The sequence below is a fragment of the Vitis riparia genome, chromosome 14, assembly GCF_004353265.1.
Source record: "Vitis riparia cultivar Riparia Gloire de Montpellier isolate 1030 chromosome 14, EGFV_Vit.rip_1.0, whole genome shotgun sequence".
In the NCBI taxonomy this organism is placed as follows: domain Eukaryota; kingdom Viridiplantae; phylum Streptophyta; class Magnoliopsida; order Vitales; family Vitaceae; genus Vitis; species Vitis riparia.
In genome coordinates, this window is record NC_048444.1 from 3,410,366 (window position 1) to 3,430,975 (window position 20,610).

General features: G+C 31.0%; 2 protein-coding genes across 2 annotated transcripts; both read right to left on the reverse strand.

Annotated features, from left to right (window-relative positions):
- Window positions 1-1,979: 1,979 nt before the first annotated feature.
- Window positions 1,980-8,239, reverse strand: LOC117930432 (E3 ubiquitin-protein ligase RGLG2). The gene is made up of 12 exons (XM_034851097.1): window positions 7,995-8,239; window positions 7,310-7,879; window positions 5,996-6,080; window positions 5,781-5,921; window positions 5,572-5,685; window positions 5,368-5,465; window positions 4,264-4,343; window positions 4,077-4,182; window positions 3,840-3,967; window positions 3,563-3,752; window positions 2,441-2,497; window positions 1,980-2,355 (listed from the first exon to the last, which is right to left on the reverse strand). Exons 2-12 carry the CDS (start codon window positions 7,616-7,618, stop codon window positions 2,275-2,277), a joined length of 1,389 nt encoding a protein of 462 aa, XP_034706988.1. The 5' UTR covers window positions 7,619-7,879; window positions 7,995-8,239; the 3' UTR covers window positions 1,980-2,274.
- Window positions 8,240-14,284: 6,045 nt separating this feature from the next.
- LOC117930012 (abscisic acid receptor PYL6-like) lies at window positions 14,285-14,815 on the reverse strand. Its single transcript, XM_034850462.1, has one exon. It carries the CDS (start codon window positions 14,813-14,815, stop codon window positions 14,285-14,287), a length of 531 nt encoding a protein of 176 aa, XP_034706353.1.
- Between the last annotated feature and the right edge of the window lie 5,795 nt (window positions 14,816-20,610).

Genomic DNA, 20,610 nt, shown 5'->3' on the forward strand with positions numbered 1-20,610 from the left:
ATTGCTTGCAAATGGGGTTCCACTTCTTTGTAATAATAATATCAAAAGTAGTTATTAGTTTGACATCTATAAAATATAAAAATCAAATATAAATGTTTTGGTCACTTCCTGGTCTGATATATGATTCATTTTATTTGGGTGAAACCAGGAAGAAGCTAGTTGCAGGGCAGGAAGAAGCTGGTCTTTTCCTTCCACCATGTACTGTGATGCTTGTCTTGGGTCATATCCTTTTAGTTTTAACTCGGCATGTTAGGATCCAATCCGCATGGGAAATTATGAGCTAGGATGACTGATAAAGATGGGTTGCAGATTATGATAGATCCGAAGACAAGGATTTATATATAAGCATACATAAAATAGAAGAGGAGAATCTGAATGAACTCAAAGGAAAAAGCATAAAGGACCATTTATCTTGTATTATTTGCATCAACTACATACATTTAATATAAAAGATGCATTAATTAGTTGTAAAACAAGACTAAATCCAAGGAGGAGACGTCAGGCAATCCTCTGAAGAGGATAGCCATGAAGGTGAGGAGGACCCTTCCAAGATTTCTCAACGCACTTCATTGGGGTAGGGGTGACCTGCATAAACAGATAGTTTCCAGCAAAAAGATCACCAAAATGGGACTGACCTTCCTTCAGTCTCTTCAAAATCCTAGCCCATGAAAGGGAGACCTCCCTTGCTTTCCTCCTCATGAACCTCCTCAAGCTTGGGATCTTGAGTTTAAATCTCTTCCTAAAGGACACCCTTCTGAACCTGGACCAGCTTTTTGCCCTCCTAATAATAACTCTCCTTTTATTATAATCATCATCATCATCATACCCACCTTCATTTCTGAGCCTTTGGTAGGAAAATCTGCCCAGGGAAGCCATCTGGGTCTCAGATGCAGAGAGTGGAGAACCCAGATGGATCTGTGAAGAGAAATGCATTGTCTTTCTCTATGTTCAAGGAATCTTGATATATCTGGTTGGTTTGGCAAAGCTGTTGAGTGCATTTAATATGAGAAAATATGGTTGGTGTTGTTATCCATGGCAAAGTAAGGGGTTCATGTCACAACCAATGTAATTCCACAGCCACCTCCCAATCTCTACCTGTCACCATTGGCCCCACAAGGTAATCTTCAACTAGAGACTCGACGAGACTAAAAATAGATTGGCTCTTGATCAATGAAAACTAGAAAAATAATCTTCATGTAGGACAGAGAGTACAAACAGTTGGGAAACTCAAGTGACATTATTTTCAAAGTTGGGCTGTGGATGTTGAGATTTGACCTACTTCAATACATCATTTTCACAAGCTTGAACAAAAATGTAGACCCAATTAATTAGCTTCCGGAAAATTACATGGACAACCCACAATATGTCAACACGTTACAGCTGCATGTTATGGTCATTGCCGAAAGAAACTCATAGATTAAAGTCCTGCGAATGTTGGGTGCGAGGCCGCAGTTACGTTTACGCATGTGTCAACTGTTGTGTCACCAAAAAAGAGGGAGGTGAGAATTCCTTTCCGTTGTAACGAAGTGTGTTGGTGTCACATGTGGGAGGAAATTATTCATACTCTTCGAGAAAGGTTTGATTAAGTTCGTGTTCTTTATAACACGGGGTTCGAGTACCGAGAGTGAACTTGGTCCCTTCATGAACAACAAAGGCGGTCGAGGGTAGACGAAAGGAGGGTCCCTAGTGAGTAATGACCATGTCAAAATGCACCACATAAAGCTTAAAACCCATCTATAGATGGATTCAGTGAATGCTAGAGGTCTTAAATTTTGCAGCTAACAAGCTCCAGCTCAACAAAGGAGGTATAAATGCGAGAGTGAGGGTTGGGGCCAGGAGTAATGTTGTGTAACCATAGAGAGGTACATCCCACCAAAGGGCTTGACGGAAGTAAATGAGATATCGCAACCAATGGGCCATACAGGAAGCAAATCCCCATCAAAAGATGTCATATATACATGTACATACACACGAAACTGTAGCATGTTTCAATCAATGTTTGTAATTCTGCATTGGTCAAACTTTATTTTCTGCATTTTGAATAGCTTTTGTTTGTATGCAAACTCTTGGATCAAAGGCCTTTAAATAGTAACAACAAAGAATAGAACCCAAATAAAAGAAATGTACAAGAGGCTAGTGACTTCGTTTCTTCCTATATACACACGACAAGGGTAGATGTGTACATTGACAGCAACATTATCACCGACCCAATTGAAAACAGAAAGAATTTTGGCCAACAGGAAACAAAATTCCCAAAAAAGGCAGAGATGCTGCTTAGTAAAGCTTTATTCTGGTTTGGATTGGGCTTCGGCAAATTGGACACGTCTCAAGATCTGGTCCACATTCACAACAAGTCTGCAAGAAAAAGCAAATTAAAAAAAAACGTCCAGTATCCCGTCTTTAACAAGCACAAATCAATCAATTCATAGAGGTAATTTACCTGATGTCCACAACCAAAGGCCATATTCTTCACATTAGTAAGGCAAATGGGGCAAAGCTGTCCAAAAAAAGTGACCAACATCAACACTCTTGACCAACTGGCAGATAATCAGAGGTGGGGAAGTGAAAGAGAGGAGGGGAGGACAGAAGAAAGAATAGGCCACTCATATTTTCAGAAAAAAATAATAATAACAATGATGTATGTGCCACACAAGAAGTTGAAAGTGTTCATGGAGTGAGGGACTGAAATGACAACTCACCTAACCTTAGTACGAGGATAAAAAGACTTCCTCTTTTTACCAGCACCGTTCCAAACTAAGGAATGGTATAAGGACCGATCTTTGTGAGTTCAAAATCTTATCTATGAGTTGAACACAGGCTTTGCATGACAGTTTTTGTTTATGAGCTACAGACCCAATCTTATGGACATATTGGCTTTAAGCCGGAGGCGCCTTCGAATAGGGCCCATATAAAGGGTAAGTTCCAATATTATCTATTTGTATCTTACTTCTTGCCCTCACAGCTCTATTCCAATATGGATAAAATGATGTCTAAGGCCTTATGAGCAGAGGCCTAATTGCTTTTTATTTATATCGGACTTTGAAGATTCTATGGCTTGTACCTCCTCCCCTGCATAACTCATCAGGTTTAAATTGAGTACTTCCATATTCAAGGTAAAATAGAAGAAACAAGAAGGAGTGCCAGGCTGCTGAAATTTTCCATTCCATAATGGAAGCATGCCATATCTCAAATGTTCAAGTTGCATGATTAACAGTACAATAATATTTTATTTCAACCCCTGATTTGATGGTGTTTTGCATATGCTTTTGTAGACTATTTATTTGGATATCATTCAACTCTAACCATATTTATTAGTAAACCATAACACCTTACTTTATAACACAGATGCCCATGTTGTTGCTCACCAAAGTGAGATCCAATAACTCAAAGAACTGGCTAAACAATAAGACATCCTATAGTTGACACTTGTTGCATCAATACAAAAGCAATTCACCAATTGACAAATATACATGAGAAAGAAAGTAGGTATAATAGCATCTTGTAATACAATAAAATTACATAATATAAAATGTAGAATAGCCTGTTCAAATAGCCCAAGTACCTGGTTATCAAATGTAGAACTTGTAGCAGGAGGAGCTGTGCCAACAGGACTGCTGTCTTCAGGATAAGGAGGCACACTGGGCTGGAAACTGGTTGTGCGGGAAGGTTTGGAGCTATTAAAGGAAGACGCTGCACCGTAGTACATGGGAGGGGGGAGGGGAATCCTCTCTGGAACATCCCCTTTTCGACCACTGCTCAAGCAATAAAGAGATGTTGAACGGCAGATACAACTTACATCACCAAAAAACTAAACAGAAAAAGAAAAGACCACTTATTACCCCAAGATATTAAGCTCTATTGTTGCCTTATACTGAGAAGGAATTTCCATCAGGGCTGCAAGAGCAAATTCTGTCTCTTTTCGAGATAGATCCACATTCTTTGACATAATTTCTGTAAAATTCACAAACTAAAGAAGAAAAAGAGCAATGCTTACATATAAGTATCCATACTATCTAAAATGAGCAAAATGGCATGCTGACAAGCAAGAGAGGACAAACTTTAAATGCCTTTAATACCTGGAAATTATCAAAGGCCCGAGCAGGGATGTTATCATCAAATTCCCTCATCATGTCCCAGGGCCCATCTCCAACCCCAACTAAAATAATTGACAGGGGCAACTTGCTGTAATAAAACAAACATAAGAGAAAGAAATGGTCGAGGGAAATAAATCATACCACAAGAAAGCAAATTAACTTCATTCACCTTGCTTCTACAATTGCTTCAACAGTCTTCTGCTCCTGTGGACTTAGCTGGCCATGTGCAGTATCAACACTTCTTGTTACCTGTGAGAACCCACAACTGGGTGAGATTATACATGAACCAACAAAGGGACAATTTCCAGTCATCCTAAGACAAGCCAGCAGTTGATTATGACAAGACTGACCATGAATTGAAAGTAACTTGATATTTAAAAAAGAAAACGAAAAAAACCAAAAACAAAAACAAGAAAAAAAAAAAAAAAAACCAGCAGTTTATATCAAAACTTCTGTTGGTGCTCCCATATAAAATTAGTGTAAGAATTCTGTTTTCCCCTTTTTTTTGTAAATCAGCTTCCTGCAAAAAGAAAAGGAAGATACTAAAGCAATTTAAGCCAAGCTTGATAATTATATGACCTCACAATCATCTCACTGAGAGAGGCTCAATTCATGGTGAGATATCTATACCACTCACTTTTCTTTCCAAACTTTCATAAGACACTAAAACTCCCAAGTTCCCTTTCCAGTTTTGCGTAAACACTAGTTTTTACAGCCACTCAACTATGATATCTTCCTTCTGGAAAAATGCAACCTTAAGTCGCATTTTAAGTCATAAAGTGGCCCACAAATTTTTAAATCGGCATCTGAACCATATATGTATGGAATCACATAGTCTAACTTAACCTGGCAAAGAACAGAGGATTGCAGAAATTGTGGCATTAGAACTCCACAAATACATGTCAATTTCCAATAATTCAGGATATGAAGCAAAACCATTCAGGAGAACTGAAAATTTCAGGCCGCATAACTTTTTGGCTCCCAAAATTAAATTAATAAGATAGATTCAAGTTTTTTTTTTTATTAATTTTGAGGGTGGAGGCATTCTTATAAAGAATTAACTCAGATGAATCAACTAACAACTATATAACAAACTTAGAGCACGCATTTCTCTTTTTCTTTTTCCTTGTACTTGTTTATTTATTCTGGTCTTCTTTAGGCCACTTAGCATTTTAGTTAGGTTTCTCCTGACAAACTAGCTCCATGAGTACCATGTATGCCCCACTAGTAGGTTACTGAAGTTATAGTAAACCTATACAGAAAAGCAAAATACCTGCCCATCAGCAATTATTACTAGAACATGGTACTGGCCACCACTGTGATTGACAATAGTCATGGCCATTTCAATGATGGGGGCAAATGATGTCGGTCCTGCAGCAAATATAGCATATCAGCATACACTCTTAAGAAAACCAGCTGAACTCCAATAAGAACTTCAGAACAAGAACCCAACAAAGAAAATGAGTAGAATTCAAACCTGCAAGCCGTAGACGAGGGACAATTTCCCTATACCTGCTTAACACTTCCTCAAATCCATTACAAAATCTCTCATCTTCATAGAAACTGAAGACATCTTGATCATGAGTGGATGCTGCAAATCATGGAAGAAATGTTTGTTTCAACAATTTAAATAAACAAATATTAAAATCATTTTAAAAAGGAAATCTCAAATTCATAAGAAAGTACCATCTCCAAATCCAAAACATGGAATCATGTTATCCTCATCAAAAGCTGCTAGGGTTTTCCCAATGATAGATATTGCTTGTTGATAGGGATTCAGCCCATCTCCAAGGTGATGCAAGCTTTGTCTATTGAATGACCTTGCACCTATTCACAAAATAACTTCAGCAAGTTCCATTTATTTCAACACATATGTTTTAAGCATTCAGATGATGTATAACCTGTCCACTCATTGCTCTTTGTGAAGTCAATACCGACAATAAGATTAGAAGACTCAAGGCCAGCACGTGCAAGAGCTGCAGTCACCTGCAAAGAAGATAATGTCACTGGGTGAGCCACCTCGAACCAATAATGTCAAAATAGAATAATAATCAAGTATTAAACACCAGTAAGCAGTTGCCTCAAGGTATTCATGGTATTTGCATAACATTTCTAGTAACCATGTCCACAAACCACCATTAACAAGAATGAACACTGAATAAACTGACCGTGTACATATGTTAGAAGTCCCACTTAGGTCTGATTAATTGTACATAAACAGAAGGTAAGATATTTGTTCATGTTGTTAGTATATGTACAGATGTTAAGTCTAAATCTTTGTTTGGCACAGAACAACAGGAGAAAAGAAAACAATTAAGCTATGTTTGATACCCGGCAAGTACTAAGAAAAGAAAAAAAAATGCAAAGGAAAATGATTTTCTTATATTTGGTTTCATCATGAAAAATACAGAAAAAAAATCAAATATATTTAAAATTAATTAGAAATTTATATACTTTAAAATTATTTAATCTTTACATAAAAAAAAAAAAGAAGAAAAAATAAGTGAAATGAGTTTGAAGTAGCATATAAAAATAATTTATTGATTTTAAATCTATTTTTTACTTTCCTGCCCTTTTTCTTCCCTTCTACTTTTCCTCTCTATTTTCTTTTCCTCGCATTTTCCCTCAAATTTTCCGAAAACCAAACATAGCCTTTTCCTCATTTGTTTGCAATGGAAAATAGGAATGAAAGGAAAAAATGATGACAATTTCAAATAAATTTATACATTTCAAAACTAACCATTTTTAAGTTTAAAAAAAAAAAATGAAAGAATTAGAGAAAAAAGCTGACAAAAATTTTATCAGGATACCACTTATATTTATTTTCCTTCCCCTTTCCCCTTTCCTCATCCCTTTCGTGGAAGTTCCTGAAAAAGGACATAGTCTAAAATGCACTGAGATGCCATCATGGAAAATTATACCAAGTGGACCAAGTGGTATCAGAAACATAGACATTTCCAACAGCATATGTGCCACCCAAGTCAAGTTCGGAGACCACCAACAGTTGTGATATAAATCATGGAAAGTTAGAAAGAATTGGGGATAATTTTGCAAAGTCAACATCATTTTCCTACAAAGTCAGAATCTAGGCGATCTTCAAAACTGATATTGGATACCCATAGCATATACAAAATCGACTCTAATGGGCACAACCAAAGAACAACTACAAGATACTTGCTTCGAAAATTTAAAGAAGCAACCCTTGTAAATATTACCTCATCCAAAGAACGATAATCATCAGCAATTCTTGAATACATTCTCTCCAATCTTCTTCTTCTATTGTCACCGTGATCTTGAGAAGAGGAATAGTTTTGCTGCGGCGGCTCGTGGCTCTGATACTGCTGCGGCGGTGCATAGCTCGGATATGGCTGCTGTGGCGGTCCATAGCTCGGAAATGATGGCTGTTGCGGCGGATAATTTTGATATTCTTGACCATAATCCGATTGCGAATAGCCGCCGTGATTACTCCTGGACGACGAAGAAGCAGACCGGAAAGAAGTCCTCTTTGAACTACTGCTCCCCATCAACCCTCGATCACGAAATCTAACTGGTAACAATCCTCCTCGTTCACGAGAAATTAACAAGAAATCGACCAAACTGAAACCACCCAGAACCAAATCCCCTATCCAAAACTCAACCCTAATCCTATATCTAGAGAAAAGTACAAAACTCTATTGGCGGCCAAAAAGAAACGACCAAAGAGACGGGTTTTAGACGACTCCTATTATAAGTAACCGTCTCGACCGACTTTGAAGACTCCTTCTCAATTAAGCCTTGTACATTTCCTGCATCAAAATAACAACAAAATACCGCCAAACATCGTCTGATCAGTTCAAAATTCAAACCACCACACTTCCCAGAAACAAATCACCAAGAAACCCAAATCATTTTCGGCCTCACCATTGCTGGAGATCTGAGCATACCCATAAACAACATCTGCAGCATTTTGTCAAAAAGTGAAGACCCTTTTTGGCTTTAGAATTGCCCTTTCTGATGAACACGAAAGGCGCTAGCTGGTTTGCCCTTTACACAAAAGGGATTCATTCAAACATGTTAGTGGGCACCACCATTGGAGCACAGCATCCCTCGTCACTACAGCCTTCTCCCTGAAGCCTCCCACTAATGATTGTACTGTCCCATACCCATAGTGAAGTCCTTCACGGGTCATTTTTATTACCCTCAGATAGTGCTCCACTACCCTCGTGAATCTTACATCTCCATGTGATCTGTATGATCCTAATATTATAAATTTGGATGGATGAGAAATTAGGTTCACTTCTGATTCTGCTGTCCACCAATCATAATATCAATTTTATGTAAAATTTGAGTGATTTAATTTTCTTATATAAATAAATAAATTTAAATCCTTAAACCATATAAAAGTCATTGGATATGATTTTATCCCTGTTTTTAAAACAATTTTTCGGATAATTCTTAGAGTATGTTTCAGAGTAATTTCAAAAAGTATTTCTAGTATTTCTAATATTTGAAATTTTTTACTTTTTAAATATTAAAAATGCTAAAAATATATTCAATAATCACTACTAGATATACTTTTAATTAGTCCCTTATCATTTAAACTATGGTTAACATTTCTAAATTTGAAAGTGTTTTGTAACTTAGATATGAAAAACAATTTCATCTACTTATTTTATAGAGTACTGTAACATGCAATCTAAAAGTTCTCATAGTATTCTTCATAGTTGTTACTTGGCACTTCATACTTCATGGAACAACTAAAAATACTTCAAATTTATTCTAAAAAAACATGTTTTCAAAACAAATTATTAAAATAATTATTTTCCATCAAAAGTTTGTTAAAAGTGTTTTCTAAATTATAACTATTTTCATAAATAATTTCCTAATAGAGTCTTAATTTTTATTCCTTACCATTGCTATTAAAATTTTAAAAATAAATGTCTCACATTAAAAAACCATTTTCATATATATGACTACAAAAAAATTGTGATTCTTCCTAAGCTCATTGCAATTAGGTATACGAGAACAATAAGCTTTTAATGAATAATCATCGGTCTTGTCCAATTGGGTTGATATCATTCTTCATTTCTCAAAGTAAATACAACTAATCAAGAATATGGACATAAATTAAGATGTAGTCTAAGTTATGGTTTAAAAATAATTCTTGACACTAGTGGTTATTATCTTCACAAAAAGAATACCACATATGGGTTATTTGGTTAAAGAGGTTGAAATAAATCAATAATATCCATATTTGCAAAAGTAACAAAAGGGGAGGAGGGAAATAAAACAAAGGGGCATTTTGGTCATATTTAATTTATTTATTTATTTATTTTTTTGAGAGATGAGTTACTTTTGCAAATAGGGGTGTTATTTTAACTCATTTAACCAAATAACCCTAAAGAAAAAATGGAATATTTTTGAAATATGCTTATCAATAATCATTAAATCGATTGTTAAAATTGTGCCATACAAGGGTACTAATTGCACACGTGCTATATATTCAAACATTTCATTGAACTTTACCAAATCCCATTAAAAATAAAAGGATAGGAGATATATCTAGACTTTAGTGATAGAAATGGTGATCAACATAATTCACTTAGATGCTACAATTTTCTTTGAAAATCCTAAAGTAAAATTGACCAATTGATTGGTGATGAAAAAAATATATATTCTTATAGTATAACTTGTAATACTTGCTTTCTTTTAATATTGTACATGTCATGCTTCCTAACAATGCATACGTTTCACCTATTTTATTTGTTTATAATAATGTTAGTTGCTTGATGGATACATCTCAATATATTTATATCAAGTAATAAAAACCCTTTTAAAAACTTCAAAAGAGTTCATATTATATCACCGATAACATATGATGCGATGTGAATGACGTTTTGCATTCTGCTAGATTCAAACGAATCCAACATGACCAACTTGTCCCTCGGGATGAATAATGATATATCAATTTATTGCAGTGTTATATGAATATCTAAACCAAAAGTATGTTTATCTAATAATTAGTCTATTTATATTCTTAAAGGGTAACATGTGGTATGTTGTTCAAACTATTATTTTGATAGGACGATTTTCCTACCGTTAAGGGTGGAAAGCTCTCTCTCAAATATTTGAAATTTTAATATAATGTTTGGTAATTCATCAATTATAAATAAATTTTTTGGTTATATATATAACAAATACTTTACATATTATAATATAAAGTTATTGTACTGAAATTTAAATATTTTACATATGTATGGTGACAAATTCCTGTTACATTTGCATCATTTATGTGTGTACTATGTGTAAAACATGTATTTTGATCATGGGTTTCAAAGTCTAGTGAGACTGTGAGACACGATTTCCAATAATTTAAAAAAAGACATGCAAAATTTTCAAAGTTGATTCCTAAGTTAGGTTACTTTCCATGTAAGATAAGAAAATTTGTCACAGATGGTGGTGGTGGTGGGACAAGTACTCGGTTGGATTCCCTTTATTTGATTCACTTCCTTATCAATAAATTATCATTACTTATAAAATTACCGAAAAAATGTATTTCCATACACTCATATAAAAAAATTACACAAAAGGATCTGAAATTTATATTATAAAATTTAAGTAATTATTTAAAAATAATTAATATTTTTTAAAAAAATATATCAAAGGTAGATACGAACTTTTAATGTACTAGTGGGGTGTCATGTGTGTTGCACGTGAGTACTCGTAAGTGATGTTAACACGTAGACTTTAGGTCTAAGTATTTGACCATATGCTAAGAAAGCTTGAAACTCTACAAGTGAGAAAGATTATTTTTGTAAAAACCAAACAAAGCTACTTTTTTTAGAGAATCATCCTCAAAATAAGTTTAAAGTGTAGACCATAGTCTACATGCAATAAATTTGGACATAGTGCTAACATATGCTATTGATTAAAATAATATATAAAATGACAAAATACACCAATAATTCAATTAAAAATACGATATTAATCATAATATTTATAATAGATATATAAAATATGTTATCCAATAATATTTTATTATATTAATAAATAAATTATAAAATATGAAAAAAAATCTAAGCAAAATTTTATATGATTTATTTGTAATGTTATAAGATCTATCATTATAATGAATAATATTGATTCTTTTATAATATAAATAATGTGATATTATATATTATTTTTTATTTTAAAACATTTTAATAAAATGTTCTAACATATTCATAATTAATCAACTAAACTATTTTAATGTAAAAATATATTCATTTATAATAATCTAGTCTAATAAATAAATAAAAAATATTTATAAGGCATATAGTATTTGTTTTCAAATATGTATAAATAATGTTTTTTATATTAATATTTCTTTCATATCAAATAAAATTTTATTTCTTATACATCCCCACCTAGTCTTGTATTCTATTTTATTACTTTATTGGTTTGAACCTTTTTAAATAATATAAATAATTTAAATTAAAAGACCATAAATACTAACATTGTCATCGTCTACTTGAAATACAGTACTAGTGTTTACAATATTTACTTCTCTATTATATTGTTCAACGTATTCACGAAAAATATTACTAATTTTGTCAGCTTGGATGGTTATCATGAATAATTCTTAATTTTTTTTTTTAAAGAAAAAATGTTGAAATATTTCTTAATTCATGGTTATAAGTAAAATGCTAAAATATATAAAAAGAAAGAAGTAGATGTATAAAAACAACACAAAAGAAAAAAAATGTTAATTTTTTGGTAAAAAAAAAAAAGAGAAGGAAATAATGTTAATTAATTTTTAATATATTAGATGAGATAATTTACATTCAATATGGGAGTTTTCAAAATATATTTGTTATTAAAAAAATAGTTTGTAGAAAAATTATTTCTTTTAAATATTTTAATAATTAAAATAATATAATGATTTATTGTGTTTTTAAAATTAGGTAATATATTAATATCATAAATCATCTTTTTCTTTTTTATTTTTTCTTCTTTTTACTTATGTCATTCCCTTATTCAATTATTTGCCCCATGTTCTTCCCCACACTTATGGCCCTTTTTCACTCTTACTTTTTCACCATCTTTTATTTACAATTATTATTATTTTTACTATAATTTTACATTTCCAATCTTTTATCACTTATTCCTCAATGTTTCCAAATTAATCTTCCATTTTTCAAAAAAAAAAACATTTAAAAAATGTGGGTATTCAAATTATAGAATATAAAGTCCCCTTCAATTAATTATCAGACGTATATATTGGAAAATTTTAGGAAAATTATTTAAAGCATATTTATTTCCATAAGAACATATCAATGATTTAGAGTTTTTTTTTTAATCAATTTTTGGAAAATTTAAAAGTTATATTTTTAAACTTAATAAGAGGTTTGTGGACCCCGTATTTTCAAGTCTATGAAAAACCGAGTTTAGGTTCGAGAATCAGGTTACTTATTGGGAAGGTATGGTAAAGACCGTAGCACTCCTCTAAACCCCTAAAAATGGGTCTTTACTAAATAAGGTAAAGCAAACATGACAATTAACTAGGAGATCAATGGACACCAAAATGATCATGAATCAAAAGTAAGTCATAATAACAAATAAATAAACAAAGTGAGAGTGAGAGCGTACCTTGATAGCAAGTAATAAAACGCTATCATGAAACAAGGTTAATTCAAGTATAAAATTATCATGTGCATATTAAAGAATAAGATCAAACAATATTCATTAAGAATAACAATTGACAATCAGAAGAGAAAACTCATATGTAGGGCCCCCATCGAAGCCTAATTGGTTTTGCATGAATTAATCCTACAAATTCTATTATTTGGGAATTATGAAAAAATTTATTCTTACTTATTTAAAATCAAGAGAAACAGAAAATTATTTGAAAATCGAAGAAAATTTGTACAAGGGCATATTAAAATGAGAATGGCAACAAACTTATTAAAATTAGAATTTTTGGCAACCCTAAAAACCCTAATAAATGATAAAAAGTTGTAGAATTAAGAAATATATGAAAATTTGAGTAAAATTAAAATTGTTCGAGAGAACACTGGATTTTTGTAATTTATTTGAAAATTAGAGTCTCGAATTTTTTTTGAAAATTGGAGTATTGGGAATTAAATTTAAGATTTGAAATTTTGGAAATTAAAATTGAGAAATTGGAGCTTTGAAAATTATTTGAAAATTGGAGTTTTGAAAATTAGATTTAAGAATTGGAATTTTGAAAATTATTTGAAAATTGGAGTTTTAAAAATTAAATTTGAGAATTAAATTTAAGAATTGGAATTTTGGAAATTAAATTTGAAAGAAGTTAGGATTTTGGAAATTAAATTTGAAAGAAATTGGGATTTTGGAAATTAAATTTGAAAGGAATTGGAATTTTGAAAATTATTTGAGAATTGGAGCTATGAAAATTAAATTTAAGAATTGCAGTTTTGGAAATTAAATTTGAAAGAAATTGGAATTTTGAAAATTAAATTTGAAAGAAATTGGGATTTTGAAAATTATTTGAGAATTGGAAAATTTAAATTTAAGGATTGGAATTTTGGAAGTTAAATTTGAAAGAAATTGGAATTTTGAAAATTATTTGGGAATTGGAGTTTTGGAAATTAAATGAAGATTGGAGTTTTGAAAATTAAATTTAAGAATTGGAATTTTTGGAAAATCATTGGAAAATGAAATTTGGGTCCTAAAAATTCTAAAGATGAAAAATTGTGGAGTCAAAACAAGATTTGTTTTTTTTTTAAAACCAATTTTTTAAAAGCATGTATGAAGATGGATGAGGAAAGAGGCACGTGAGTTTTAAGAGTGGCCCACCAAAGGTGGCCATGTATGCCATGCAAGAGATTGTCCCAACCAAACTCATTCCATGTACTGCTGGTATACACAACCCATTCCATGTACCACCAGAGAGCACCACAAGCCCATTTTTTACATGAAAAACAAACACCACATATTGCCACTTGATCACCCAACCGCCATTCTTACCACCATACATGTTAAGCCCTTTCATTTGTTTCAAACTTCTCTCACACCCTCCATATTTCCGCACCGATTACCGCAACAAAGTCTACAATGGCAAGCCTGTGGTTGATCATCTCCGATGTCGGCCCATTAAACGTGAACACATCCCCACATTTGGTGCTCACCTTGGGCGTGGGAGGAGGAGGAGGGATCAATTGAGGTGACTGTGAGAGTGAGGGTGGTCGCTAGGGGTTGGTGGTGATAGGTGGTGGCTGTTCGCTTTGGCCATCCTCCTTGGTGCACCACACCTGCACAACACTCCTTTGAAGACGTAGCACCAACCTGGGAGGAACGACCTGGAGTGCTTTGGTTTTGTTGGCTACGGGGAGGCCGGATATGATGTGGACCTCATGAAGAGTGTCGACATCTTTGTCGCCAACAACAACGTGACAACTCTTGACGAAGTGCTTGTAGGCCTGGGAATTGTTGAAGCGGCGGACGACAGACCAGACGATGGAGACAGGGGCGGCGATTTGCTGGACAACGACGGAGCAACATTGATTGGGGCTGACAAAGTGGGTGTGGTGGCATGACACAACATTAGGGACCTGGGTGGCGCTTGTTAGAGGATACCGCTTTTGAACTTGCTTGTGAGGAGGCATAGTTGAAGTATTATTGTTATTCGCGGCGGAAGAAGCGGTGGTGGCAGTGGTAATGCTATTAGGACTGTTGATATTATGAACCACAAGCGAGAATTTTGGAGGGTTTGAGGGCATTTTTATTTCACTTTTGGTATTAAGATTGATGGAGATGAAGAGAAGGTGGAGGGGCTTGGGGGGTTTGAGGAATAGGGCTAAGTGGGGTTCATGGGCAAACATGAATTTGGGATTTTGATGGAAGCTTTGGACGAATTCTAAGAAATAGAGCATGCTCTAAAAGTAAACTAAACTCCCTTTCATGTTGTACTGAATGGATACAAACGGGAGAAATGAACGGTGAGCACTCGTGCAATTAAACAAATATTAAATTCTGAGAAAACAAACCAATATCTCACTCATTTATAGGAGAAATCAAAGAAACTAGAAAGAGACCAAAACAGAGCAAGTGTGAAGCGAGTTTAGATTCAATAAGATCCAATCCACGACAAATGATGCTCAAGATCAATAATGGCAAGGAATGAAAATAAAGAAATCCCAAAGCAAAGGTACCCATAACGGTCATACCTGAGCTCCTCCAATGAAGCTCCTTCTTGTCTCATCTCCTTCAGCTCTCCTCCTTTCTGTTCAGTTGTGCCCCTTTTCTGTTTTCGGACATCCCCCCCATTTCAAACAATTCACTCATTCTCTTCCTCAAGATGTCTCCAATTTTTCTCCGAACCCCTCTTCAACCTATTTTGCTCCCTTTTAAGCTTTTCGCCCCTCCCCTGTTTCTTCCTTCTCCCGTAAGCCGCTACCCGCTCCATTGCTTCAGTCGTCATCCTCTGAAGCTTCAATCACCAGCATGGCGAGGTGGTCACGTCCAAGGCTACGCGTCTCATGCATGAAGCTTCATAGAAGCCAGTTCTCCACTTGTCCAAGGTGTTGCCAGCTTCTCCGAGTGGTAAGAAAATATCCCTCTAATGCTATTAATAAAAGCAATAAAAAAACTAATAGCACTTGGTTTGCAAAAGGGGTTTATAAGGTTTTATGTTTGAGACTAGTTTTGTTAAGGAATCTTAATATGAAAGTTGGAAAAAGGTTGTTTGAAAATTTTTATTGTATAAAAAAATTTTATTTGCATTTATACAATAAAAATTTTCATATTTAATGAAAAATTTAGGATATTTTAAAAAATCATAATTTTGACTTCAATTTTAACTTTCAACTAAGTAAAAAATATAAAATTATCTGATTGAAACCTTAGTTTATATAAGAAATTACTTTTTAACTAATGAATATATAATATTAAAATTATAATTATATTTCCAACTATAATATTTAACTAAAATGAATTTTTATAATGTTATCATTATTTCTTTAAAATAATTACTTTAACTTTGTTTTTTTTTTTTAAACTACGAAAAAAATAGAAAAATATTTAAAATAAAACCATATAATTATTTAAAAATAGGTAATTTATAGCTTTAAATAATAATAATAATCTTCAAATTAAATTATTATTATTAGTAGTAGTAGTAATAGTAGTAGTAGGAGGTGATGTTCATTATGGTGGGACTGTGGGAGAATGCAAAGTTTATTTGGAAAATACATCTTATTATTATTATTATTATTAGAAGATAATGCTCATTGCGGTGGAAGAATCAAAGGTCCAATTGAAAAAAAAAACATATTTTGTTATTATTATTATTATTCTTAAATGAAGAAGATAATGTTCATTGTGGTGGAAGATTGGAAAAGACATCTCTTTAGAAGGTAACGTTCATTATGTGATGGGAGAATGAAAAGTCTATTTGAAAAAGACATTTTTTTATTCTTATTATTAGAAAAAGAAAAGTATGATGGGAGACTGAAAAGTCTATGCAAAAAAAACATCTTTAGTTATCTTTCCACCGTAACGAGGAATTAACATTTGAAAACACATCGGAGTTAACATTTAAAAAAACATCTCTTTAGAAGGTAACATTCATTATGTGATGGGAGAACGAATAGTCTATTTGAAAAAGACATTTTTTTTTAATTATTATTAGAAGAAGAAGAAAAGTATGATGGGAGAATGAAAAGTCTATGTAAAAAAAACATCTTCAGTTATCTTTCCACCATAACGAGGAATTAACATTTGAAAAGACATTGGAGTTAACATTTAAAAAGACCTCTTTAGAAGGTAACATTCATTATGTGATGGGAGAACGAATAGTCTATTTGAAAAAAGACATTTTTTTTTTATTATTATTATTAGAAGAAGAAAAGTATGATGGGAGAATGAAAAGTTTATGTAAAAAAACATCTTCAGTTATCGTTCCACCATAACGAGGAATTAACATTTGAAAAGACATTCCCGAAGTCATTAAATTAATTAATTTTTTTTCTAAGGGTGTTTTTTGGTAAAAATGTTTTACAATATTATTTTTAATATAATGAATATTTATAATATTAAAATTATGCTTTTAAAAATATAATTTTATTCTCAACCTTAATATTTAACTAAAGTGAATTTTTATAACATTATCATTATTTCTTTAAAATAATTACTTTATCTTTAAGTTTTATTTTAAACTAATAAAAAAGTAGGAAAACATTTAAAACAAAATAGTATAATTATTTTTAAATAGTTAATTTATAGTTTTGAATATTATTATTATTATGAAGTCTAATTAAAAGAAGGAAATGGTGCGGGATAATGAAAAGTCAATCTAGAATAATAGTTTTTATTAAGGGGGTTATTATTGAAAAAGACATCTTTTCATTATACCATGGAGTTACAATAGGGAGAGTTACTATCTAAAAAGACATTTACAAAATGCATCTTTTATCTTTTGTATGAAAATGTATTATATAAGGTGAATGGAAATATGACAATTTATTGTCCTTCATATCCATTGGAGATTTGGGTAACTCTTGCAAAATTGCAATTCAATACCAATTTAGATTAGTTTTAAAGCATTTAGAAATTAAGTTTTCTCCTGTAAGTTCAGTAAACCATTTGGTCGATGGGAAAGAATAGGAAAAGACGGAAAAACCAAAAATTTTGGTTGAAAATAAAACATGGGATTTGATTCAAACTTTTTTATTTTAAACTAATAAAAAAATATAGAAAAATATTTAAAATAAAATAATTTATAGTTTTGATTATTATTATTATTATTATTATTATTATTAAGTCTGATTAGAAAAAGGGAGGTCATCCGGGAAAAGGAAAAGTCAATATTGAATAATGATAATTATTGAAAGAGTTTCTATATGAAAAAGACATATTCTCATTATATTGGAAAGTTATGATTTAAAAAAATTTTATTTTAAAGAGATTAGGTAAATTTATTTATTTATAGAAGAATTATTATATTTTACTTAGAAGCTGCAAATAATTTTTAATTTAAAAAATAAAGAAAAAGAAAGAGACCAAGACTAGATAAATTAGTCGTTATGACAATATTTACGTTAAATTTTTCCACATGAAACAAATTTCTACTTGACTAATACATCGTAATAAGGAAGTTTATGGAAATGTCACATTCACTGTAACGTCATCAAATAGCATTTATAAATGATAATAATTTGAAAATCGCTTTGCCTGATGCTTGTATAATATTATTTAACTCATGAAAAGGAAAGCCATTGTATATAATTATTTTATTAGTTAAAAATATTAATCTACCTAGTTTTGATTTCAATGCTTTGTGGTTGACTTCATTGAAATAACTTATCGTTGAAGAAAAAAATAATTTGAAAAACAAAGATTCTCTTTAATAACTATTTTCGAGAATAGTTTTTTATTTTTTAGAAAAAAAATGTTTAACAATGAAAAATTGTTTTCGATTATTTTATTTCTTTTTTGGAGGTTGTTTTAAAAAATAATTATAAAAACATATAGAATGATAAAAAAATATAACATTGAACATAAAAATTATTTTAAAAATATATTTAAATATAATAAAAATATTTTAGGTTTTCAAACAAACTTTTATTTTATAAAATATTAGACAATAATTTTTAAAAATTGTTTTCAAAAAGTTACCAAATAGGCTGAAACTTGTTATCTAAGTTTTATTTTAGTTTTTATATATATAAAAAAATCTAATTTTGATTTAATGACATTTTATTATTTTTATATTCTTTAAAAGCTATTATTTTAGTTTTTGCTTAAATAAATTATTTTAATGTATCGTAACTTTGGAATCCAATTCAATAGGTTCTTCCTTGAATTTTGGGTCAAAATTGTCCGTTGAAGCATAAAAATATACATTTTAGGCCTTTTAAAAATCTCATATACTCGTGAGTGCCACATCATCTTTCCATAAAAATAAAGTTATAATTGTTAATTAAGAACTTGTTTGATAGTACTTTTAGGAAACACTTTCAATATTTTTAATATTTGAAAAATTTTATCATCGAGAGATTAAAAATATTTTCTAAAATCACTATTAAATGCATTTTAAACCTTCAATTAAAAAATAAAACCTCAGTTGATAATCGAAGTTTTAGGTTAAAAAATGAAACTATAATTAATAATTGATGCTTCTGAAGCCCACTTCAACTTAATTAATTATTCTTCATATTTGTATAATTAAATTTTAAAACAATAATAAGAAAATAAGTAAAAATAATTAAAAGATGTTCTTTAAAAATATTTTATTTTATTTCTTAAAAACACATTTTTTATTATTGTCTGATGTATTATTTTAAATAAAAAAATTTTAAAATAGTTACCAAACAAAGCTTAGTTTTTTTTTAAAAAAATTATTATTGAAAAAAAAGCTTGAAAAACAAATAAAATAAGTAAATTGTTATACCTTCCCTTTTCTTTTTCTACCCATTCTCTCTTCATACACCATACCTTTGAAATCGAGTTCAATAATCTCTTCCTTAAATTTTGGGTCAAAAGCACAAAAATAAAAGTTTTAAACCCTTTTAAAAAACTTATATTCAATGTGGTATCTTTTCATCATACTCATGTCACATCATTTTTCCATAAAAATAAAATCACAATTATCAATTCAAGTTTCAATTCAAAAATAAACTCTGAACAAATGAGATTTTGAGTTATGTAATTAGCAATTGAAACCTCGTATGACAATCGAGACTTCAACTTAAATTAAAAAAATATATATTTTTTAATGTTATGATTCTGTGTGATAATAAAAAGATCATTTTGAACAAAATTGTAACAAAGAGATTGAATTTAATTATTTTTTTTCATAAAAGGGGTATTTTGACCCAAAACTCCTCTTCCTTTTTCTTCCAAGTTTGGATGAAGTGGGTTTTGCCCTTTTCCAAGCCCATACTTGATTTTGGAAGAATTGGGCATCGACAAAAGGCCATGATTAGTAATTATCATGCATGAAAGCCCAGTCACTTTCCATCCCGGACGGAATCAGATTTTGTTTCTTGTAGTTGGACTTTTCTTACCAACCTCTTTAAAAAAAAAGGAGATGCTCAAAATTCAAAAGCCTTGATACCCACTCTATTCAATATGCCCATCATGTTAACATGTCTCTTTGGGAAAAGACAGGATTCAGTATTCCAGCTTGAACACTTGGAGGAAGATAAAAATTACAAAAATAAAATTTAAATATTTGGCATCTCATGGGATATATTTCCTATTTTGTGTTTTAATTTCTATATAAAATATAAAAACTCGTAGAGATTTATGGATAATAATTTTTAAAAAATTAATTAAAATTTTGTATTTTAATTTCCATATAGAATACAAAAACGTATAGAGATGAACGTTTAAAGAGATTTTTTTTTTTACTAAAATTAAGTACCAGTTATAGCTAAAATAAGGAAAATAAAGATCTTTATAATTAGACAATTAATTTTAAAAAACATTTTTAATATAAAAAGTGTTTCTTAAAAATTACTAGGTGTTTCACAAAATTTAGAAAATACTTTTAAAAAATTTAAAAATTATTTAT